Source organism: Phoxinus phoxinus (assembly GCF_949152265.1).
Source record: "Phoxinus phoxinus genome assembly, chromosome: 14".
Classification (NCBI taxonomy): domain Eukaryota; kingdom Metazoa; phylum Chordata; class Actinopteri; order Cypriniformes; family Leuciscidae; genus Phoxinus; species Phoxinus phoxinus.
The window spans coordinates 12,474,647-12,499,893 of record NC_136889.1 but is presented as its reverse complement, the minus strand read 5'-3'; the positions used below and the strand labels follow the sequence as shown (position 1 = coordinate 12,499,893).

At 38.2% G+C, this 25,247-nt stretch overlaps 1 protein-coding gene across 3 annotated transcripts; it reads right to left on the bottom strand.

The window, feature by feature from the left end:
- Positions 1 to 1,048: 1,048 nt before the first annotated feature.
- On the bottom strand, positions 1,049 to 24,664 carry opn4a (opsin 4a (melanopsin)). 3 transcript variants are annotated; one of them, XM_079636219.1, is made up of 12 exons: positions 24,561 to 24,664; positions 20,182 to 20,345; positions 13,946 to 14,088; positions 13,005 to 13,138; positions 9,561 to 9,764; positions 8,152 to 8,323; positions 7,822 to 7,983; positions 7,512 to 7,619; positions 6,204 to 6,399; positions 5,899 to 6,102; positions 5,636 to 5,704; positions 4,662 to 5,063 (listed from the first exon to the last, which is right to left on the bottom strand). In XM_079636219.1, the coding sequence occupies exons 2-12, from the start codon at positions 20,332 to 20,334 to the stop codon at positions 4,800 to 4,802; spliced, it is 1,809 nt and encodes a 602-aa protein (XP_079492345.1). In that variant the 5' UTR covers positions 20,335 to 20,345; positions 24,561 to 24,664; the 3' UTR covers positions 4,662 to 4,799. The 3 variants fall into 3 exon arrangements, with proteins under 3 accessions (XP_079492346.1, XP_079492345.1, XP_079492347.1); XM_079636220.1 differs by lacking the exon at positions 24,561 to 24,664 and having other exon boundaries at positions 1,049 to 5,063; positions 5,932 to 6,102; positions 20,182 to 20,656; XM_079636221.1 differs by lacking the exon at positions 20,182 to 20,345.
- Between the last annotated feature and the right edge of the window lie 583 nt (positions 24,665 to 25,247).

Here is a 25,247-nt window from a genome sequence, read left to right as displayed (position 1 = left end):
ATGACTGCTGTTAGTGACACTTGAGTGGGTTTTTCATGCCACATCAGGTTATGATGCAGATCCTGCCTCCCTAAAGCACAAATACATCTAACTGCCAGAGTTGGGGTAAGACTCGAAAAACATATAGCTTAACTATATAGTATACAGTAGGCTATATTAATATTAAGGAGCCACTGCTGAATTGGCAAATGGCATGTTGCCCCCATGAGGGTATTGTCTGAAAGAGCAGATGGATCATTGTTTGAAGATGACAACCTGGTTCAGTTGCAATGAACGGACTCTGCAAGACCATTTTAACCACAGACAACATGCCATATGAAGGATCCAGGGTAGGCTACTGTACATTTGAGACTGAAATGTCCAAACACATTTTACACTCATACAGCTAATTTTATGCCCAATATTTACAAGTCTACATTGAACTGAATTCTAGAGTTTATACTACCTTTCAAAACATTTCAAAAGCCATTTTGAAGGATGCAACAAGTGTGTTACATTCACCCACAGTCCTTTGCACACATTCCAAAAGGTGGGCTCATGCAGTTCAGCATGTGGCCAGAGGGGAGAAGATGTGTTTATCCTTTGGGTCTATTCAACCAAGTCTATACAATTAACTCACTACTGGCAGAACCATAGCAAGATAATAATAGGCCTATAGTAAAAGTCTGTATCCCTCCCTATTTATTGAGTTCATGTTAGAGTAAAAGCCATTCTTTTAAGAAACTTTTATCGCCTAAATGCAAATAAAAAAACCTAAAAATGATGGTTGAGAAAATTGATGACCAAATCATTACTGACAGGAAGCATGTGTTGAGGAGGACAGCACTGTCTAAAGGCTAGAGAAACAACTCTATTTTATAAAATAGCTGTTCTATTAATAGAGTTGTTTCTCTAGCCTTTAGACAGAGTTCAGGGGCAGCATTGCAGTGATGATGTCACTCGACACAGTAAATATCCTTTTCAAAGGAAACTTTACAATAATACTTGCAAATTTGATTATGAAAGAACTTGCTCCTCTCACATATTTTATTGAAAAAGGAAACAATGTGTATACCTGCAGTTTTATTTAAAAAATAAATAAATAGGAGCAACTACATAGCGTTACAAATATACAATAATGTTCTCCTTGGTGTCAGATACATACATATACTGTATATATACGGTTTCTTTCATTTAAATGGATACACATTAACAAATATAAACTCGGATACAATCTGAGACATACTTAACAATATAAAGTCAACAGACTGTAGTCATCTGGACAGATAAATGATTCCTTTACATGATCAAATAAACCACTCAACAAAGTACTAGCAGATCTAACAAAGAGTGCCACAATGTTTATTTGCTTAACGTGTCTTCCAGAACTATCTAGAAGAGCAGCCACTATCACATTTGAGGTATAGTCAGTCTTTCCGACATGTCGTTGAGTAAAAAGGCAGCATAATTGTTTAAACATTAATAGCTGACTATGATTTGATTGTGTACTCTAAAGTGATTACCGGTATTTACATTTTTTTTTTAATTAAAATTAAAATTTAAAACACAACTACATTTTTACAATATTAAAAATCAACTTGTCTGTATGGTGGATGTACACGTGAGCATATGATCTATATTCATAGGGTCATTCATCTTGATGGATTTGAACACACAGCAGCATGCATGAAATCAGTTGCAAATTCTCGCGTGATTTACAGAGATAATGATGTGTCCCTGCTTCAGGCATATTAATTCTGTGGTGTGTGCTGTTTGAGATTACTTCTTTGTTATTTCCAAAGCGGAAAAAAAAGGTTTTCTCTCTCCAATCACTAATTACATTTTTTTATCAAGATGATAAACAGATGATATACGTCTTGTGATTTATAGTGAATTGAATAGCTCGGTTTCTACTTTCAATAATTTGATTGCACATATTTGCAAACTATGACCAAATTAATTCCACATTCTTAACGCTGAAGTTCTCAGGGTTCTATTGAACTAGACAGTTACTTTCAGAGGCCATTAATAATATTATAAGACCTTTACAAATAAAAACACATTTACTGCATATGTATATTTAGTAAGATATAATAATAAAAAATGACAACAAAACAGAAATAACTACAATGCTTTCAAAACTCAGAGTTCAGGGGCAGCATTGCAGAAACTTCCTATCTTAAAGCTACACTATGGGTCACACTTTGGCCACTAAAGAGAATGTGTATGTGTCACAGGTCTGATAAACGCCCTTAAAACACAATAAATCCACACTCTAATCTCTATACGTCTATGTAAGTTAAGTTAATTAGATAGGCTATTACATATAATTTGGTAGTAAAAAATAAAGGCCCAGTTTCATAGACAGGGCTTAGACTAAGCCAGGATTAGGCCTTAAATTCAATTTGGACATTTAAGTAGCTTTTATAAAAATGCCTTAGGGAAAAAAAATACATTACTAGTGTGCATATTGAGACAAAACAATGGCACTGACATATTTTAAGATAAGTTGCAAGTTGCTTTTCACAGTTCACAGTCTTTGTAATATGTTTTAGCAATACATTTCTAACATTTATAATGTGTTCAGATTTTTTTTTTTAGAATTGCCTTTACAGGGACTTTAAAACAGCTTGAATATGCATTTTAGTCTGGGACTAGGCTTTAAGCCTTGTCTGTGGAACCGGGGGAAAGTGTAGTTCATTTTATTGGTGCAGCGATGAGTATGTGTATTTTAATTTTTTTATCACTTATTTAGAAGCACCACAATTAAATTGTATTTGTTACATAGGGAACAGACATAATGTGCAGACTGCAGAGTATTGAAAATCAAAAAGTGTAAATAAAGCTTTTGCATTATGAGTAACTTTATGAGTAGGCTACCTTATGAGTAACTTTTGGCGCTCTATTGGTCACAAAATAAAACTGCATTCATCCTGTAGAAGAACATTGTTTTGGTTGTGCTTCGGCTCTGCGTGAATGGTTACCGCGGTGTACGGATATGACATGACAAGCACGGGTGAATGACGTATATATATAATTTCCTGCAAAATCCAGCTCTAAAATATATATCATTATTATAGGTTTATTACATGGTTTGGAAGGTTTTTTGTTGTTGTTGTTGCTTTGATTAAATAACATTTAGTAATTTATCAACTAAGTTAAGTCTTAAGGTCTAAGACGTTTAATAATTAAAATAATATCCAAACAGAAATCACCATGTTTCTAAAACGCCAACGGGATGTTTCAATGTCTTTATATTGCATACCTCTAAGTTCTGTGGAGGTGAGCAGAGAACATTTGAGCTCCTCAAGAGCAAAACTCACATACTCCAGTCTTAAAATGACCCTGTTAAGCAAAACACATCCAGGCAGTCTCGCTTTGAGTGATGACATAACTATCAGGTATGTTGGTTGAAAATGGCATTATAAAAAAAGCTTAAGGTTAAAGGAAACAACTTTCGAAATAATATGAATAATGTACAAGAAACACAAACCTTTAAAGCTTAATACTAAGGCAAACACAAACAACTCCTTAAGTAAGCTAATATTACCTGTGTATGCCATTTGAGGTTGATGACCAGACTAAAAGAACTTGAGATGCCCTTTCTCTCCATCCATCCAAGTCTCCATAAGTAACTTTGCCTGATTTAAAGCACTGTCTGTTAAATACACCCTTAAAACAGAGGGAAACAAAGGTGCTGGTCATCCTGTAACAGTTGAGGTCATCATAAAAATACATTACGGGCCCTATCTTGCACCCAGCGCAATTGACTTTGAACACCGACGCATGTATCATTCCTATTTTGCACCCGCGCACAGCGGACTTTTCCCTCCACAGACGCACGTCGGTAAATTAGGAAATTAACTTGCGCTCGCGGGGGCGGTTCAGCGCAAAGAGGAGGCGTGTTCCGGCGCAAAACTTCAATGGTGCTATTTTCCAGTTTTAGAAAGCAATTGCGCAACTGACCAGGGAAAAAACAGTCTAAAGACAGTGGCGCGTTGCGCGTTAGTGATGTAGTATTTTAAGGGCGCGTGCTTGCCATAATGTTAACACGCATCCACTTTGATTCTCTAATATAAACAGATGCAGCAGTTTTCATTTTTGCAAATCATACATTATTACAAGGAAAAATATTAACACACGAGGGAAATCATTGTTGTGTCCGTGAAGATGTGAAAAAGATCTATCTAGATAAAAAAATAAAAAAATCTAGATTAGGCTACACATTTACTACCCAAATTATACGCCTGTTTAACCGAAGCTAATTTGGGTGGGTTTCTCCCATCATCCCCAATGTCACTTCTCTGTGTTTTACAGCCCTGACGAGAACGTCGGTTTCCTCGGCTGTGAATCGCTCCTGCGTGCGCTGGCAAACCCGCCGTTATAATAGCAATCCGCCATGGAACAAGCGCGTCTGCTCTTAAAGGGAATGTGAGAGGACGCTCTGATTGGTTTATTTCACGTTACCCCCAAACCACACCTATGAATAATGAAGCTACTTCAGACCAACCCCTTTTACATTTGCGTCGGGCGCAAGAGTCGTTTATCCGCCGGGAAAATAGCAACAGCGCCGGGATCCGCCCACAAAGTTACTTGCGCTTTGCACTTTGACACTTGCGTTTCAGATCGTTAAAATAGGGCCCTACAAGTGTAAAAGAAAAGAGAATCAATGTATGACTATTTTACATTCTGTAAAACAACTCTCTCTTACTCTCTTACTAAATGTCTACACCACAAAACATAATAACTCACAGAAAAAGAAACACTGACCCCTGACACAATGCTAAAAGGTAAGATTGAGATGGCGAGTGGTATAAACACTAGGGATGTTTGGGGCGAGGGTGGTCTAAATGAGTGGCCTCAGGTGTTTCAGCAGCAGCGGAGAGAAGCACTGCCCCCTGCTGGACTCCTCCACGAGAGTCTCTTCTTGGCAGATTTGCCCCGACACTGGTCATACTTGAGCGGCTGCTTCTGTAGCTGGGCCGTACTGAGGGCAGGAGAGAGCTAAACTCAGAGGTGATGACAATGCTGGGAATCCGACCAATCGCACCTCTTGAAACTGGCATGTCTGTCATGTCACCAGCCTGCAAATAGCACAAAAGAACATTTAGATTTTGTCGATTATCAGCCTTTATTGTACATTGAATCAGAATAATTTTTCCCCGCAGATAACACTGCTGTAATTAAGCTCAGCATGACCTCCATAGCAAAAACACTGACAGCATAATTCTCGGTTTAATTAATAGGCATTCACGAATGAAAGATGATTATTCAAATTATTCTTTCAAGGGCACATATTTCTTCCCCAGAAAGAGACATTTATTGGAAAAATGGAACAGTCGTTTTATTATATGCTTTATTTTTGTAATCAATATTCTAATTCATTCACTAACCATTTTGTTTTCTACACAGGACACCATGATTCATCAAATAGAATTCTAGAAATGTAAATACGCTTGCAGATTTTTCATGCAGAAATTTGATTGCCTGGGCGAGTTGCTCTGCCAGTGGCACCAGAACACAATGTTCCTGAGGTCAGGACATTTTACAAACTGTACCGCCTACAGGATCTCGCAACAGCTTGAGGCCTGCAGGTCAGCAGTGAGACTGGTTTATACTGAACTATTATATTGAACAGATTCACTGTCAGACTTACAGCTAAAGGGAAAGAACGATCAGGTTGAACGAGTCCGACCACAGACACATCATCCACATCAGAGGAGCTCTAGGTCAGAAATGAGAGAGTGAGGTCACTCTTCAGGTACATACACCAACGTTCAAGAATGGGGTCAGTAAGATTTGTTTTTAAAGAAACACGCTAGGGCATACTTTCAGTGAGGCTTGAGAAGACTTGAGGATGAATTAGCCCTTTTTGCATGAAAATGTTTGTTAAACAAGCTACATTCCTTTGATACTTGCCACATATGGAATACATTCAGCCTGCGAGGTCACCTTTTCAAAGATGCCCGAGTCATGGCTTTTGAGCTTCGACTTGAAGCTGGATGAGTTGCTTGGTTTGAAGTCTGGGATCTCCGCAGTGTCCTTGCTGATGTCACAAGACACCTGTCGGCTGGCAGGCCTGGAGCTCAAACTCGAGAGATCAGCCTCAGTGTCTGTCCAGCCCTGAAGAGAAGAAAGAGGTCATAAAATACATCCATATCGCATTTACCTCCATAAGAAGAGTAATAAACAAAACTACAGGTCCTTCAGGCAAACACACTCACAGATTCGCTGTCGGAGGCTGAGGAGAGCCGGGACTTGCCATTGCTGGTTCTGCGGAACTGTCCGGACATATCAGAGGACTGGCTTGTGACGGTGGACCGACGTGTGGACATTAAGCTGCTGTGGAACGAGTGGAGGTCACGCTTGGGGACGCACAACAGCACACGGAGACATGGAACGTATTTCGCTATGGCCAACCTGACAGACACAGATGAGATACAGGGATAAGACAGCTTAGACATGGTGGATCCATATTTACATAGAGTATGACAAGATCCAAGTAGGTTCAGTAAAAATAAAAATTATATTTAAAAAATAATCAAATAAAATTGGCATTGGAATCTAAGTTTAAGCAGAAGTACTAAAATTACTAAAAACTGAAATTACTAATAAATTAAATAAAGAAATATAATAAAAAATGACAAAAGAGTGTAACGAAAAGACTTAAACTAAACTAAAATAAAAAAAAATTAAAATGGCTAATTCAATACATTACAATAATCTAGTGAAAAAAGCATATACGTAAATAATACTAAACTAACACAGATTGGTATCGAATAAGTAAAAAAATTAAAATTGTGGGGACAAAAAGTCCAATTGCGGGAGCAATAGTTGATACAGTATACAGGAAATAGTAGAATAAGTTAGTAAGTTTAAGTTTAATTAATTTTTTTGTGTCAAAATATATGCAATCATTTCAGAGCTCTGCATTAGCTACATAATTCAACAACATTATTGCATTTTAGACCTAAATCAAAATAACTCTTTTTGTCATTGCATGCATGGAAGGAAATGTGTTCAGCACATAGGGAATATGTGTTTAGGAAAATGCTGTGGTTTAGTGTTGTGGGAGAAAATCAAATCAAAAGGACTTTTTACCCCAGCAGGCCTGTAGCGGCATGATACACCGTCAGGACGCTTCTGCTGGATTAATTACTCTTTATGCTCAAATGGACATTTAGGTTAATTAAATCAATCAAAATGGAATTGTACACTTTAACCCAGAAGAAAGGCCTGTTTCTAATCAATTTGTGAATGAATGGCTCAGTGAGCTAGACACTAGTACAATTAAAACAATCACAATTTTCCCTAGGTGTTTAGTCTTAATGGGGCCAGACCAGGTAATCTGTTTTTTTCTAATCTGACCAATGTTTTGCATTAATGGAAAGTGAGTTTGTCCATTTACCACTTATAGTACCATTACGGTTTTTCATGACCACTTCTGGAGTCAAAACTTGTCACGGAATCACCAATCTTGTCCCAAATATACTCAACTGACAACGATACATAGTATTCGATACATCCTGTACCTGTATTTGGGGTGTGTGATGGCATAGATGATGGGATTGTGGATGGCTGAAGCTTTGGCTATCACAGCAGGAACTGAATTCATATATGGTGTGAGCATATCAGCATACCTGCAAAACATGCAAAATCAGTGTATACATGAATTAACACTATTTTATGGATATCTCATATCACATGTTATTACCTCTATTTGTAGTCTACAAAATTACTATAAATTTAATAAAATCTCAATGAACACAAGAGCGTTAAATCAAATATTATATTATATTATATTATATATCCTATTGTGTGTGAGGATTGGGATTCATTTACCCAGCAAAGGCTGTCAGTGCCACAGTTGAATATGGAGACCAGGAGATGACATACATGAGAATGACAATAAGAGCAATTTTTGCCATCTTCCATTCATTTTTCAGTCGTTGGAATCGTTTAATTGAGTCTCTCTTGTTATCTCCATTAATTTTGCCCACAGCTCTTCCAAAGACAAAAAGGAACAGTTAAACAACACTGTTTTACTGTCATTTAAATAATTAAAACATAGAATATATATATTATTACAAAAGACATTTTAACAGCTTTGGAACACTGCTGACGTTATTATTAATTCACACTGTATTGTTGGACCTGTATCGAAGAACTCACTCATTAGTGATGCGAATGGATCGGAAAATAAAGAAATAGCAATAGATGATGACGATAAGCGGAATGAAGAAGACGAAGGTGAAGAGAAGCATAGTGTAAGCTCGTACGGAGGGTGTAAAGGTCATATAATCCCAGGTGCAAGAGGTCAACAGCCCTTCAGGAACATAAGCACCTGCAAAACAGAGAGAGACAAAACAGAATTTGAGGAGGTAAGTGAAGGATAGCCAGCAGTTAAGCCGTTTACACCCAGTGAAATATTGTGAAACCTGGAACAAACTCACACAGAAAAAGGATTTAAGACTACTGTCTGGCTGCTGGGCAAACTCAGTGAAATACAACCCAATGCACACACAGCTGAGGATATTTTTTAAGTACGCTATAATTATAGTATTTCTTATCACAATCTGACTTTCATGCGTGTGGGCTGCCAATCATCAGTTTCCTGAGGTTTGAGGTTGGTGTGCCGATTAGCGGTAAAGATATAAGCTGTCAGAAATGTTAAAGGAGACAAACACCCTTCGTGTGAAGAGCAGGTTGTCTGTAAGTGCTAGAGAGGCAAAAGCACCAGGCTTTACCAGTCTATCCCTGTTAAGCCAAAAGCCTCGGTCCTCAGAGACCACCTTTACACGGCACAGATCAGAGTCCAACAACGCAATGTTTGCAAAGCCAGCTATTGGCCAACAGCTCACATGCTGGTGTGCTCACACATGAATGATCCAGAATGCGCAGAGTACCTGTCCCAAAAGATTTGAGCTAATAAAAGACTGGCGCATCATGTTAAATGATTTTTAAATGAGCATCAAAGGTATAGTCAACTCCATTAACAAAGCACCACACTTGGCCAGAGGAGAACCGCTTCCTTGCCACTGTCGCCTTTGGCTTGCTCAGTTGGGGACACTTAATATTCAATAATATTATCGATTTGACTGTACTGACGCTGTTGAGAACTGAACCGAGCTGGACTTTTTTTCTTTCTTTTTTTTGCAGAACTGCTTTATAGATTAAATTAACTAATCCAATAATTTATTATCTTTGCAACGGAACTGAATCCACAACACTGAACTGACTTCAGCTGAACAACAGCCAAAATGCCCAAATCTTCCTGTTATCACTGTAAAGCTGCTTTGAAACCATCTGTATTTTATAAAGCGCTATATAAATAAAAGTGACTTGACTTAAACTTCTTTCTTCAGTTACATAAAAGAAGGTACTTTTTTGTCCATAATGGAAATCAATTGCCAACAAAACTGTTTGGTTGCCTGCATTCTTCAAAATATCTACTTTTGTGTTCCGCAGAAGAGAGAAAGTCATACAGGTTTCGAGCAACATAAGGGTGAGGTCTCTTAATTGTGTATGAATGCTGTTACAGGACTGTTAGATACAGTAGAATGATGATAAATGACACTTACTCCATCCAAAGAAGGGTGGCAGGCTCCAGCCAAGTGAATAGGCCCAGGCTATGAGAAGGATCAGCAGAGCTCTCTTCTGAGACAGCACACCAATAGAGGCTAGCGGCCGCGTGATCACAAAGTATCGATCCACTGCGATGACCATGAGCGTGATCATGGAGCAGATGCCAAATAAAGCCCCACAGAATGCATACAACTCACAACCTGGAGAGACAGGAGGAACAGAATTAAGTGAGTCTTTAACCAAGTCTGTGTTTAATTTGAAGTCTGTGTTTTGTTGGATAAGTGTGTTCACACTGTTGGTGTTTGTTTGGTTAGTGTGGAAATAACATTTATGCTTCCAAACAAAATCTAAATCCAGCGGCAAACTTCTTAAAACGGTTGAAATCTTGGTTACTGTTTTTTACTGGTCAGGAACACAGACCGCTGAACTTCCATTCAAATAATCTGCTCTGGAAAACATACAATAGATGTTTTTCTTTTTGAATATTTCAGTCCATCTTCATGTGTTGATAACCAGATTGGTGTGTGCACTGTACAAGTGTTAACTGACTGCTTAATGTTACAATAAGGGCACAGATATTTTTTTTGAGCAAACTATTTTGCATTGCAGTGGTTTGTACATATGATTTATTTTTAAATCAGTGGTTCCCAACCTTTTTTGACTCCAAGGCTCCTGGATTTACTGGATAAGGATTAAGGATACATGTTTTTTTTAACTCAATTTCAACCCAATAAAATATTTTAGAGCTTGTCATAACAAGTGAAATGTATGCATTACTTAATTTTCTGATTTACATGACTTTTCCAGGCACACTTTTTCCAGGAACACTGGTTCTACAAAGGATTTTTAGTTGTTTAAACTTATTTTAAATAATTTTAAGTCATCTTCAGGCCACCAAGTTTGCTGATGGCCCCTAGTGGGCCCCAGCCCCCTGATTAAAAACCACTGGTTTAAGTGGACAACGCTCAAAACAGGTGTTAATGGGGTCTAAAATGTTTTGAGCTTGTCCACTTTCAACCACTTCCAGAGGTTGTCAAAAGCGCAATCGACCAGATTGCTTTCGTAGTGTAAACGCTCATGTGGTCGAATGTGTTCAAACAGCCACAAAAGACCACCTACTCTCCGGCTACTGACCTAACGCGTAAACATTATGGGAAGTGCGCTAGCCAGACGGGATTTAAACTTTGGCTGAAGACCCAAGTTTGGTTTGAAGATGAAAAACATACCAAACACAATGTTCTCTAAACCATTCCTGATTTCTAACACTCACAGTGTTCGCCGTGGTCTTGCATCTATCAGAGCAGAAACGAAAGCTGCTGCCCTCCGTATGTTTTTCCGTCGTCTCCGGTCATGTTCATATGTAAATTGTAAATTAAACAGGAAGTCCTCGTCTCCTTGTGATCAGATCAACAAGGTGTAAACAGGGCCATAGTGACACTACTGTTCTAAGTGGAGCCAACGTCACATAAACACACAAATACAGAAAGAGATAACCGTCTGTTTGGGTCTGTCTGAAGGCTATTGCACATAAAACATCAGGTCAGCTAAAGAAGAACCTGTGGAGCAGAGAAACAGGTGATTTCACACCATTAAACTCGACAGACACAGTCTGCCACCTCCTCAACATCCACACACACCTGTCTTCTGTGCTATCAAAGCATATGTAAACAACAGAATGAGCGGCAAAGCATTCAGTCTGATTCATGGTAACTGTGCTTGCTTTTCACAGAACTCATTAACTGGATGCACTTTAATAATTACAAAACAGAAGCTTCTGTTATTGAAGATAATCCTCTCAAACACCAGGATGTCTTCTCTTACACCTTGTCAGTAGATTATGCTTTCAGGTTAATCCTGGAAGAGAGCATTTTGTGAGTTGTATCTGATTGATTGTGAAAGCTTTCAAAGGGATCAAGCCTATGATTGTCACAATCGAATTAACTGTGGTCATAATTGTGGCTTGTGCGGTCAGACCTTACAGAAACAGGAAGAGCATATTTTAACTCTTTCCACCAAATTATAATCGGTCAGAGCCCCGATCCATGAGGAAGGCTTCAAACTGCACTCAGACAAGCATAACGTGGTGCCAGGATCACAAAAGGGAGATCAGAGGCTGTTCTGTTTGAATGGAAATCAATGGAGCAGATGCCTTCAATACGCTGAATAAACTGCTTTGAGTGGAAATTACACAATATACTGGTGTTTGGTGTCTGCTGTGACAAATTAGGTGTTTTACAGGATAATATTTTTATACAGTACATTTATGTCCCTGTGTTTGTCCCTGGACTTTTGTTACTTCCTGTCCTGGATGCCATGTTTGTAGTCCTTTGTAGTTTTTTCCCTTGATTGCCTTCCCAGGTGTGTCTTGTTTACTCATTAGCTTGTTAATCTCATTTACCCCTATGCCCTTGTGTTTCACTCATTTCTTTGTCAGTTGTTGAATGTCATGGCCCTTCTCCTTGTGGTTTTGTTCCACAAAACTACGTTGCTCTCTAATTGTTCTCATGGTTCTTTGATGTCATACAAAGATCGATCTGCGCACTGCCGCTTCAAGTCGAACACACCTAAACTTTGACTTGGTGACCCGATTTCCTGTCACAGGGAAAGAGCGGACAACAACTCCATGACTGACCAGTAAACTCCCTAAACACAAAAGATCAGCATCAATCACTACAATAATCACAATCACAGAGCGCTTGCTCTCATTGCAAACGTCAGCAAGCAGAAGATTCCAACAAATCCCAGTCAAGGCTGATGAAGGCAATTACGATTTGGCCCTGATAAGAACTGACATTTAAAACACCTCAGGAGGGGAAAACAGCCTTCCATCATTTAATATCAAAAAGGCAGCATCTCACAGCTGAGCAAAATGACTAGCTAGTGCTGAAAATCAACAAGAAAAGCCTTGATGCACATGGTTTGAGAGCAATTTAGAGATATTATTTGTCAACTGATGAAAAAGAAACAACTGTACTATAAAAAGTTACATATCTGTCAGAAATCCATTCATCATTTAGCCACAAAAATATGAAGAAAGACCGCTATGAATCGTTGTTAGTACTGACAAACCAAGGCTGTCTCCAAGGGCAACCTCTCAAGACCTATTCAACATTATAAGTGATTCATTCAAATAAACCATCTAACTCTCATTTAATCTTAAATCCCTTCATTATAATTATAAAGTACAGTACAATAAATCATGGACCTGCATATTTTATTTCAGACACTGCCTATGCATTCATTTATGATCTATCTGCAAAGATAATGCTGGATAAGTCTATACATTTGACTGTCTGTGTGTACAGATTGGCTGTACTTGTAAGTTGTGAAAACATATGATTGATCCTGTTTGAGCTCATAAATGACCAAATCACATTTTTCTTCAAACTTTTTATCAACATGTCCTCATATTTAGTGAAACCATGCATGTACGTTTGTACCTTTCTCCCCAAAGATCCATCTCTTGTGCATGCTGGTGGTGAAAAAGATGGGCGCCTGGGTGACACACATGAGGAAGTCTGTGAGGGCCAGGTTTATTATAAACAAGTTGGCGGGTGTCCTCAGGGTCCGGCTCCTATGCACACACACAAACACAAAACAATCAATTGTTCATTTCTCTGTTCATTAGTTTTATTCTATTGGTTTTATGTCTGTGAGAAAATCAGCCTCCCTGTGCAACGCAAATAGCTCCAAACAAAGTCAAACCGGTGTGTCTGTCTACAAGAGTTTCGTGTCTGATTGAATCAGTGTTTTTGAACGAGTCAGTTGAGTGACTGATTCATGACTCACTCTGACAGTCACTTTGTTCATTCCTTAACAAATCAGTGTTTTAATTGATTCCATGACTCACTCATAAAGAATGTCACTTGTTTTGTTCCTAAATAAATCAGTGTTTTTGAACTAAACGTATGAGTGCCGATTCATGACTCACTCAGACAGTCACTTGTTTCATTCCTAAATTAATCTGTGTTTTTAATCAAATTGGTTGAGTAGATAATCACAGCTCAATGCAGCTGAACCAGGCCAATGTCAATTGTTTTGTTCCTGAATGAATCGGTGTTTGAACACTTCCATTGAGTAACTCAGACAGTCACTTGTCACCACCTACTCGCAACATACCAATAAAATCTGCTGAAGAAGTCAAAATTCCCCAAAATTTGTGCAAACACAAACAAGCAAGATCTGTGGAAATTCCAATGGTCCTGGAAGGCCGCTGAACCAATTAAATTGGAAGAGTGGAACTAACGATTGTGTGAATGTGTCTATTCCAAGTTATACACCAATCCATCTGAATACATTTTAGCTTATTTTGATAATGAACAATAAAGCATGCCACACACGGTTTTCATAATACTTGTTCACCTCAGCCTGTTCCTCCCACCTGCTAAATGCATAGATGACGAGGAAGTTGCCCAACATGCCAGTGATGCCAACAGCAAGGATGACAGCACCAATAGTGTAGTGAGCGTGATCAGGCACATCCACCGTTGGGAAAGGGTAAACTGACTCTTCTACCATGGCAACCTTGAAGACACAGAAGACAGTTTTATAATGACCTTTGCATCAGAGAGGGCACAATCTAAACACCATTAAGCCTGAACCCAGCTGACACCAACAAGACATTCATTCATTGAAAGGGAGGACAGCAGATATATAAATAATACATTTACATTTTCATTTAGCAGGGGCTTTTATAAAAAGTGACACTGTAGATGTTTTTATATTTTTGATATGATAAATGATAAACAGATCAATTTTAACAGATCTCAAGATGCCTCCTGTTTTCAAAAGCTTATATCCTGTTGTAGGCATCTCATCTAAATGGGAATTTGCACTATATTACAAACTCATAATAGAGTACTGAAAACAGAACTTACTGTATATAATCTGTTATTTGTGAATAATAAGCATAATTTTGGAAGTCTTCATTGTACATATTTGCATAAAACAATTCATTATTCATCAGAACAATACAGTTGTTTTCAGTTCTGATAATAGTTTATACTGAACATGTATTAATATTAAAAAGTTTGTAGACTTGTAGTTTCAGTGAAATCCAATTATTTGCAGCATTTCAATCTTTAAGGGATTTAACAGGCCTAAATGACAGTGAGCTGGCTTTTCCTTGCAGGTCCAGGTCTGAATAGGGACTGGTAAAATCTGAGTTTCATGTTCTGTGTGTACACTCTAAAAAATGCTGGGTTGTTTCAACCCAATTTTGGGTCAAATATGGACAAACTCAGCCGATGGGTTAAATTAAATTTTTAACCCAACGTTTGGGTTTGTCCATATTTGACCCAAAATTGTGTTGAAACAACCCAGCATTTTTTAGAGTGTATTAAGAGCAAAGAGTGTGAATTTGAATAGCTGAAAGCTTTATTTGATAGATTATTCATTAGCCTTTCTCTTGATTAATACATGACAAATCAACAAGATCTACAGTAATTTAAGGCCAATGAGAAATATTTTGTCGCTTTGAGCGGTAAATCATTTCAAATAAACTGAAACGGATACTTAGAAGAATGAGACTTAAGAAATATATGGCAAAGGGACAGTTTTTTATGGCATAATCTCTCACAACATTCAGTTCAATCAGATGCTTTCTCAGATCCTGAGATGTTATTGCATGCATTCCTCCAGCACCAGAGTGCATTTTACCATATTAAGACGAAGCATTATGTCTGGTGGATGGGGGGGTTATGGGGGGATTTATACATTTTATTATCATCCAAAATGACCATACCTTTTTTCAAGATAATCAATCATTTTTTACTTAATACCATATATATTACAAAATATAATACATTCATAAATAGTGTGATTCTGCTGGTCATTATAATGACTATAAATTATTCACTATGTATTTTATTTATTTTGCTTGGCATGATATGGTGCAATAAGGAACACAAGGAAGTATTTGGCTGTCCTAGAGCAATTATGATCAAACGCAAACATTTATTTGGCAGACATTTGTTTACTGCATTTTCCTCAGGAAAAGCTTTAATGAAAAGACCTTTAAGTGTCAGAGCTCTGGGCACACGAGATGGCTGTATGTATGCAGGACAAGCACTCCCGGAAAAGTCATTTCACAGCAGATGAGTGTAACCATGTGGCCATGACGGAGGAAATATGACAAAGTAGATTCAGTAATTGCCTTTGGTATATGTCAAGTGATGATGTGGAGACAACTCTTTACCAACAAACTGTCAAAATCATTCATTTGTTATGTAAAACACAGTCAGCTATAACAGAACCATGCATTTTTTTCTGGGTCATATCTTCTTTTGCGTAGATGTGTTCATGGTTTTCACGCAACCTGTCTAATAGTTTCTTCTAGAGACAGATGAGTTTGAGCCAAAAGAGGTTTGCTTAGACACAGCCATTGACATCAACAAACAAAATACAATATATGATATGAGAAGTGTTTGTTACTCATATTTTTATTAGCTGATTTATTTAGCTGTCCTTACTATGATTACTTGTTACGTCGAATTTTACTTTTTGCAATTACCAGTGATTTTCCCTGTTTAACACACCAGCAGTTGAGAACTAGGCTACTGTTTTTTCTTTCTTCCAAGGATGGCAAATTATATTTTTGAACTGTATAGCTGATAAAAATGTTGAAAGAAAGATTAAAACCTGGGACATGTATAAACATGGTTCCTTTTATAAAAACCCAAACTTAATTGATACAAATCATGTTTCTCTTCAACTTCAACAGACATGGGCCATTTTGTGTCATCAAAACATTTATTAAACCACTTCCATCCTGAGCTGCACTGGTGAATTTATTTGTTCTGAAGGATCTTCAAAATATAGCAGAAGCCATTGCTGTGTGTTTTCATTCATTACTTCTGAGTTTGGGGTTAACTGAAGATCTAAGCTATGAAAAACTTTAAGGGCTGAGATAAGACCATATTATTTCTCTGGAATGAGAAGGATTCTAATGAAATAGATACTGTTTGAGTCCCACATCTGTTTCTCACTCAGGGTAATATGACAGTAACAGTGCATGGGATTTTACCCAGTGCATGCAGATGTTTCAAAATTAACCAACCTCTTCAAAACCATGTAGTTTTTCCAGAGAAAAAGGGGTATTGTAAAATTATTTTTTATTTACTGCAGATGATAATGCAGATGCAGAGTCAGAATAAAAAACTTTAGGGGTACAACAGCATGTCACTTGGACATACCCTTAAATGGGCATCTTGTACCTTTTATACCCCTAAAGGTGAATATTATACATTAGAGTAGTAATATGAACCCTTAAGGTAGGCCTACTATGAAAGTGTATGGTAAATAAATGTGCAAAGATGTCTCTTTAAGGGCACTTATAGTGACAAGCTATTGTACCCACCTAAAGGTACAAGTTTGCCACAACAAAAAAACTGAAAATGTGGGATAACGGATTATGAAACCATTTGCGCTGGAATCAGGATCGCCTCACAAAAGCAACACAACACAACACAGGATAAGTATGAAATTTTCCCCCCATTATTCATCCAACTCTTGAGGACAAATAAAACTCAATGTCATTGTAAACACTGATTCACAAAATGGGAGGTTTTCTTCGACCACAATGAGTTTGGAATTCCAAACTACAACTGAACATTAAAATTAAGTGTACAGTCAATTGTGCTATATTAAGGTTATGCTTGCTTATGTTATATAATATGCATAATTTATGATATGATGATCCATTGCATTCATTGTGTATTGTAATTAATAGTTCAGAATGTAACAAGCCAAAGTAATTAATTTTAAAGAATAATTTATAGTGATTAGTGGTTTACTTTAAGCAAATTATTTAAATAGATAAAAGCATATTAAAGAATGTAAAAAAGCATGTCTTCGTTTTTCTCCACAAATCTGTTCATTTATGAGTTACAGTTGTGTCGTTATTTTAAGCTAAAAAATGTTAAGACAGAACAGTACAACTCTAGAGGTCTTTAATCATCTGATACTTCAGAAGTACATTAACAGCATTATTCTGAACCTGCAGATACACATTAATTGCTATGTGAAAATCAGTATGTTGGTTTTTATTTATTGTTACGTCATCCTTGAAACTGAAAATGTATTTAAAAATGGAGCATTGCTGTGCATGGTAACTGCGTCCTTGGTCCAGCTAACAGATATGAATGTACTGTCATTCACAGGATGTTCACAGCTGTCCTTCATATCTGGATAAGTTCTCTTGCGCTCCAGATGCCGCTGCTCTTGTTTGACTGCATTACCATGATTACTTAGTTAGCTCAGTTAGAAAGCAAAGCTGCCGGAGCTCAGCTAAACGCACGCGGTGCCAGTACCTCCCACTCTTTCATCTCAAACCATTTCTCCGAGTTCCACTGTGTACTGTTGTCCTTTTGGGGGCATTTTTTTCTCTTCAAATTAGAAATAATGCTGCATTTTTATGAGCGACACTGTAAAAGACATGCCAATTTTGTCCAAGGCTGGCTGGTAAATAAGTCTGTTTTGGTTGATATTCAATATATTGTGTTTCAGTGTCAAACAAGCAGCCACTTGTTTTCTTAATGTTGTTTATGGTGAATGGCTATGGAACTTGCAGAAGGTTTCACAATAATACGTTTTCATAATAAAGATGTATGCACCCACACAAACTTATATAAAGCACAGGAACCCAAACTCAACAAACTCTCCTGAACCAAACAAACTGTCCCACATCTAAAACAATATCCACTCAGCATGTCTCTGCTCACAGATGACATTATTTTTACCAACAGGAGGAAAAGAACACATTGAGAGGTCTATGTGTGAGCATGAACCTGAATATGATTATATTATAATCACATGATTATGATGCTTTTTTTTAATCCTAATCCCTCATGGTCAGTGAAGCTGGTTTTCCTGTGACGTTTGCTGGCATCAGATTGAGACAAATGAGCAAGACAACGCTAAACCCCCATTAATGTTATTGATAAACTTAAATCTATGTCACTATGTTCGGGATATAACAGCATCTTATCAGCCTTGGGTGTCATTGGGTTTCTGGGTCACATTTTATGACAGACTGGTCACAAGCACAAGTGCGTGTGTATGAATTACGCAAATATAATAATTCATCATCACCTAATAAATCTTACTTGACCCAAATATGTATCCTCCTAAACAAAATGCTGAAGGCTCAGAGTTACATAAACAAATAATTCAGAGAGGTCAAAATGTGATTCATTACAGTCACAGCTTTTAGGGACCATTTAAGGTCTTCCCCATTCAATACAGATTCAGGATAATAAATACAGCACCCCCTCTGAGATTAGGTCAATAACAGAGTCCTATTAAATTTGTAGATGATTTATGTAAAAAAAATTAGATCTCATCTTCTGATGAAGACATGTTAAATTAAAGATGGGAACAAGTCATTAGTTAAAGATTTATTCTGATTAAAATTAAATCTCATAACTAAATGAGTAGCCTGGATGTCACTCGAAAAAAAACAATCTTACAACTAATTAAATTATAAGATCTGAGTATATATGCAGATTAAACACTTTGTGTTGTGTGGGTAGAGACAGCCATCAGCAGAAGTCCAGACTGTTCAGTTAATTTACTGACAGGAGACAGAGATAGAAACGGCAACATCGACATGTACGAGAAAACAAGCACCCCCAAGACATGCTTAATTAGCATAAATATGTAATGCAGTGGTACTCCTCTGCAGCACTGACATGCCTTCATAAGTCCTATAGTTAGCTCAGTGTTTAATAATGATCTTTAGAGAGAAAACCCCAAGGACTTAACCTCACAAATACATCTTCAGGCTCATCCCACAGACTCCAGCCATATATGGTAAAATTAAGTAAGTGATTAACAGTGAAGTACAGTTTCAGTCATCTGTGTTGAAGAATTGAGATTTCAAATGGGAAAAATGAAATGCACCTGGACTTGACTCGGAAGCATAAAGACACAGTCTTATCTGTAACTTAAGCATGCATATTCAAAGGCTGGTAGACCAGTGACAAACCAGCTACCATGGTACAAAACAGCTGGTTTTGCTGATATGCGTTTTTTTTTTCCACCCCAGAAGCAACACAGACCTTTTATCACTTTTCATGGCAGTACATTTCTCTAAATGCTTCACATTATATTTAATCTGCAGCAAACATATTAGCTATAAACTTAATGTCACACTTCATCTGAAAAAAAAGTCGAAAAGGTTAAAATGTGTTTACATTTAGGAGTGATGTATAACTCAAAGACTGAGTGCTCTATCAGGAATCTACCATGAACTTTCCCGCTTTTGCATAGTTCGTCATACTGACGCAAACAACAACTTTTAGCACCCTTATTGCGTTTAAATGTAGGCAGTTTAAGTGTATATTATTTAAAGTATAGTAACGTATATTACTCTCGCCTATATTAAAAAGCACAACATAAACATATCGAACATCAGTAAACCTACATAACATATCAACATGTTGATATTGTCAAATGTAGCCTACTGTAAATTTCACTGGATCTAAATCCATAACATGAAAAGATAATAATTTAAAGCATTTGGCCACATCTTTTCAAGTAGGCTACACCTGGACATCTGCAAAGGAATAGATGAAAAACGCAGAAAAGACAGCGCTTGGAGAAACATGCTTAACTCACGGATGTGGTCGTGGGGGGTAAATCTACCAGCCTGTACGCGCTCATCGCGGAGTTGTTCCACGAGGAGAGGCTTTCCACGATGCGCGTGCAGTTCGGGTCTTGAGTCGGGCACGAGATGCCCTTCCTCACTGAGCTCGCGGCGCCGCCAACCATCACTCTCGTAACTGACAGAGAGCGGCACACCAGAAGACTTTTCAGATAAAAGCAGATTCTGTTCAGTCGTGTTCACTTTATGGAAGCGCTAAAAGAGGGCAATAAAAACTGTGTCAGCGCGCGCCGTAGTAGTTTTATTTTGACAGTCTAGTGGCGCTTTTCCACTGCATGGTACGGTACGGTTCGGTACGGCACAGCACGCTTTGGCGCTTTTCCACTGCATGGTACGGTACGGCTCGGTTCGGTACGGCTCTCTTATGGCGCATTTCCACTGCATGGTACGGTACGGTACGGCTCGCTTCAGCTCGCTTTAAATGGTACCACCTCTGTTGAGGTTCCAAGCGTACCGTACCGATACTAAACGTGACGTGAAAACACTGCAGATCACTGATTGGTCAGACAGAATCGTCACTTCAGCGTCATTGTATATTTGCTACACGAGACACTAAACCCGCTATATTTAAATAGCCAGACAACAGCAAACGCGGTAGCACCTGTTTTTAGAGTTTTTACTTGACAAAAAAAGTTCAAAAAAATCAAACAAGAAATGGCTGAATCGTGGTCAGTGGACGAGGTGCAGACGTTCCTCTCGTTGGTTGCCGAGGAGCGGAAGTAGCACAGCTCTTAGCCGCACACGGCTACCACCAGACATACAACTTAACGATCAGTCCCACCCACTTTGAAGCGGTACTAACTGCAGTGGAAAAGCAACCGAGCTAAAGCAAACCAAACCGTGCCGTACCGAGTTGAGTCGTACCACGCAGTGGAAAAGCAAAGCGAACCGAACCGCTCCACGCCGTGTTGAACCGTACCGAACCGAACCGAGCCGTACCATGCAGTGGAAAAGCGCCATAGTTGAACTACTCGCACACCTTCCTATTTAACACGCACTCAGACGCCTGTTATGAAATTAGAGCAGCATAGTGACGTGACTCCAAATACTGTAAGTAGACAATTGTTGTGACGTATGTGTAGGCTACTAATAAATTGACCAGATTTAATGGTCAGATTATTAATTTTACACTAAAGTAATGAAGAAACATTTAGTTTTAGACAGACATGCAGTGAGGTTTGAAATACGAGACGTCTGTGGAAAGATTAGTTGCCCAATTTGCATTGTTTTCCAATATACACAATCACAATTATCAGCATAAATAGAGAAAATATAATTTCACAATTTTTTTGACTCAATGCAAGTCTTTTTTCTGTACCAATGGGAAACGAAGTAGGCCTACACTTTAGCATACTTTTAAAGAGAGTATTTATTACCGAAATAATATAGGCCCCACTTCAAAGGAAGTGCGAAATGAAACAAGAATTGTCATTTATTGCAATTGATGTATAGCCTATTCAAGTTCAAAGTAAATGTGATTAGCTTAGAGTGTTTTTTTTCTTTTCTTTTTACCAATTCAATACAATTTTAAAGGTAAACTAACTCAGATCTTAGAACATTGTTTTTGTTGTGCGGATAAATACTGCTCATAAAACGTTCACTATAGGCTTAAGAACCAGTTTAGATTAAAAAGATCGGGTACGTTTACATGACAAATGATGTACAAAAACATAAATGTTTTTCCTTAACATTTTCGGCATACAGAAGAACATTGTCAAAACAATCCCTCCACACAGCGAAAACGATTAAAACTGATGTATTATGCATGCATGCCAGTAGTTGGCGATGTCACTTTGTAAAGGAACTCTATGCCTATCACGATTTAAAAAAATTGCATTTTCGAGCCCCCTAAACGTCGTGTAATTGAACTGCTGTGTATGCTTTTTGCAAGCAAACTCTCCTCTGTTCTACGTTTTTTTTTAAATGGGTGAGTCTCCGGAGGTTTGAGATTTAGCAGAGAATGTCTAATAAGGGGAGAAGGTTCACTCTCACTACACTTCCGGCTTCTGACTGGTTGCAGTTCCACTCTGATTCCATATGAGGGCGCTCACAGGACGAGTGCAGAATGAATGGTGGTCTATGGAGCTATACCCCTCAAAATCCACTTTTCTCAAGATATATTTTTTTGTCTAGTAATTTGAATGTTGTATTCGAAAGGAGATGCAAAGAAATTGCTCATTGCTGGGTGTTAGATTTTTTAGAGTCACTTATTTGCTTTAAAAAGTCTTTCAAAATGTCAATGACGTCATACACATCGTACGACCAGAGATACTGCTTTACGGCAATCCTTCAGGCACTTTGGTGTTTTCGCGCTCTGCACTTTCTTTTCTCTCGAGGCATCGACAACACAGCTGACACAGGTAAACACATAGACATGTATAAAGGCTAGATGACTTACCGGCGCTGAGAGCCAATGGGACCCGACGACGTCACACGGCGGCCATTTTAGGACAGGTCCGCTCGTCCAGTTATAACATTAACGTCTATTGTGCATGTAGTGCTGAAATAACTATATCTTGCTCAATTTTCAACCGATTTTCAAACGGCTTGGTGTGTCATAAACGTCAGGGATGCGGCTATTTAACTGCATACTGCATACATTCAAAACGTGAAGCTACAATTTAAACATCGGCATCAGCACAAATCATAGCCACGTTAATAAGGTTTGTAATAAACCAAACCGTTTGTAAATCCGTCAAGAATTCAGCAAGTTACGAGCATTTGTCACTCACCTTCCGTCCACAGCAGCAGGGAGCAGCAGCGCAGTCTCCTGACCTAAGATGGTCGCCAAGTTGACGACACAGCTGACTCCGCCTTGAGCCATCTAGCCTTTATACATGTCTATGGGTAAACACACGTGCTAGAAGAGTTTCGACATGATGATGCCATCAAGCCGTATCTCTGGTCGTAACCAGTCATTCACTGACCAATCAGCGTTCGTTAGCAGAATGCTAGCGTGTTATGGGCAACAACAACTCAACCTGTAAGAAATCGAAAGGACATAAGTACTCGTTCATTCAATTTTCGACCTATAACCCATGTTGAACTTGCCAAACCTACAATCAAATCTGAGATTTCTCAACGGCAATCGGGTGAAAGAGACAAATTTAGCCGTCTAGCCCCATAGACTCCCATTCATTTTGCACTCGGGCGATCGCCCCCAGTGGAACTCTGGTGGAACTACAACCAAAAATTCGGTACAATAGGACTTAATAGGGAGTGAAGAGGCTCTCCGTAGACGGGCTCTGGATTTAGTGTGTTGCTTTCTCGCTCTTTGTGACAACTATGCCACTCCCACACCATGCACGCATCAAAGTAGCCGGAGCACGTTTCTGGGTAAGACAAAAACACGTTTTGGAAGAAGGATGAATAGTGTATATTGACTCATTATTATACAAATTTTAACAAAAAAAGTAGCTATGTATAATGTCTTCAAAATATAGTAACTTTAAACGTAATATTGAACAACACAATATACAGTTAAAATGTTATTGCTTTGGTATTTTAGTACACTCTAAAAAAATGCTGGGTTGTTTAACCCAAACGCTGGGTTGAGACTGTTGGGTAAGGATGCTGGGTTGACCCAATTTGGGTTGAAAATCGTTCTTAATCTGTAACCCAGCGTGCTGGGTTGGGAACGGGACGTGAAAGAGAGCACGCATGTCACGCAACAACACGGACGACACCAGTCGAAGAAGCCGCCATTTTCTTAACGCCTTCAGGTGGAAGCAAATAAAAGACGTTTATAAAAATGTCAAGTAGTTATCAACTGGCTTTTATCCAAGAGTAGCCTATTTTGAGATTTCGTGGAAGGTGGAAAAGTCAGAAAAGAGCTTATATGGAAATATTTGCGGCTTTTGCCTGAAGTCTTAACTGCCGCTTTCTTATGTCTTATTTCCAGAGTCTGTTATCAACATTTATTACATGGCTTGGTTGAATTCTAATGTAGAATGCGGTCTGTTATAAAGAAATAAGTATGTATAACAGAGCGTTGCCATGGAAGCATGATTCTAACGTAGAGACGGAGTGGTCTATTTTCTTTAGCGGAAGCCATATAAACAGTTTTTAAATCAATAAATTCCTTTTAAAATCAAAATTTTGTGTCAAATTATTAATTTATTTGGTAGGTAGCCATGTAATAAGTGGGATAATGTATAGCGAGGTGGTTGTTATAGCGAATACAACCCCCCCCCCGACAGGCTGATTAGGAGCCCGACGCGAAGCGGAGGAACCGCCTCACTATACATTATCCCTTACATATTCAATATTTCTCTAACGATTTTACTGTATAAATGCAGTTTTACGCTCTCAGCTCAATTGAGATTAAGGTTACCTTACGGCCGAATGACAGCCGCGCTGCGCCTCATACGACACAGTTCTCTGCTCAAGTGGACTAGGAAGAAAGTGCGCCACACTGTCATCACGACGCTGGCCTTAGGAAGGGAAAGGGTAAGTCCATTTTTAAAAATTGCTTCTGAATATGTTAACTTTACTTTATTATGTTTATAAACATCAAAATAAGTGTACTTCTTTAAAGCTCGACAAAAGATTACAGAAACATCACGAAACTTAAAGTAAAACTTTTAATTTGACATTACAAAGTGCACTTTTTAAAAGTGTACTTAAAGTCCCCCTGTAGTTTTAAGCGATAAAATCATTTTATCGCTTAAAACTCATCTTTTATCACCAAAATGACATTTAATAGTTTTTTTCTCTGAAAAAAATTTCTTCATGCCTTAAAATAGTTGAATGTAATTCTACACCCTTGCCTCATTTAGTATATGCGGTTCTATGAATATAAAAATTAGCCCCGCCTCCAGAGATTCACTCGTTGATGATCACACGTTGATGTGATTGGTTACAAGGTAGTTTGTGACGTCAGAAACACCAACGATTTCAAACCGTGTTTTTGGGACTGTCTTTGGTTCACTGCGGTTTTAGGGATAAACTCAGCAATGGACTTATGAATTTACTCATGGTTTATCTTAAAGCATTTTAAAAACACCACATAGACATATAA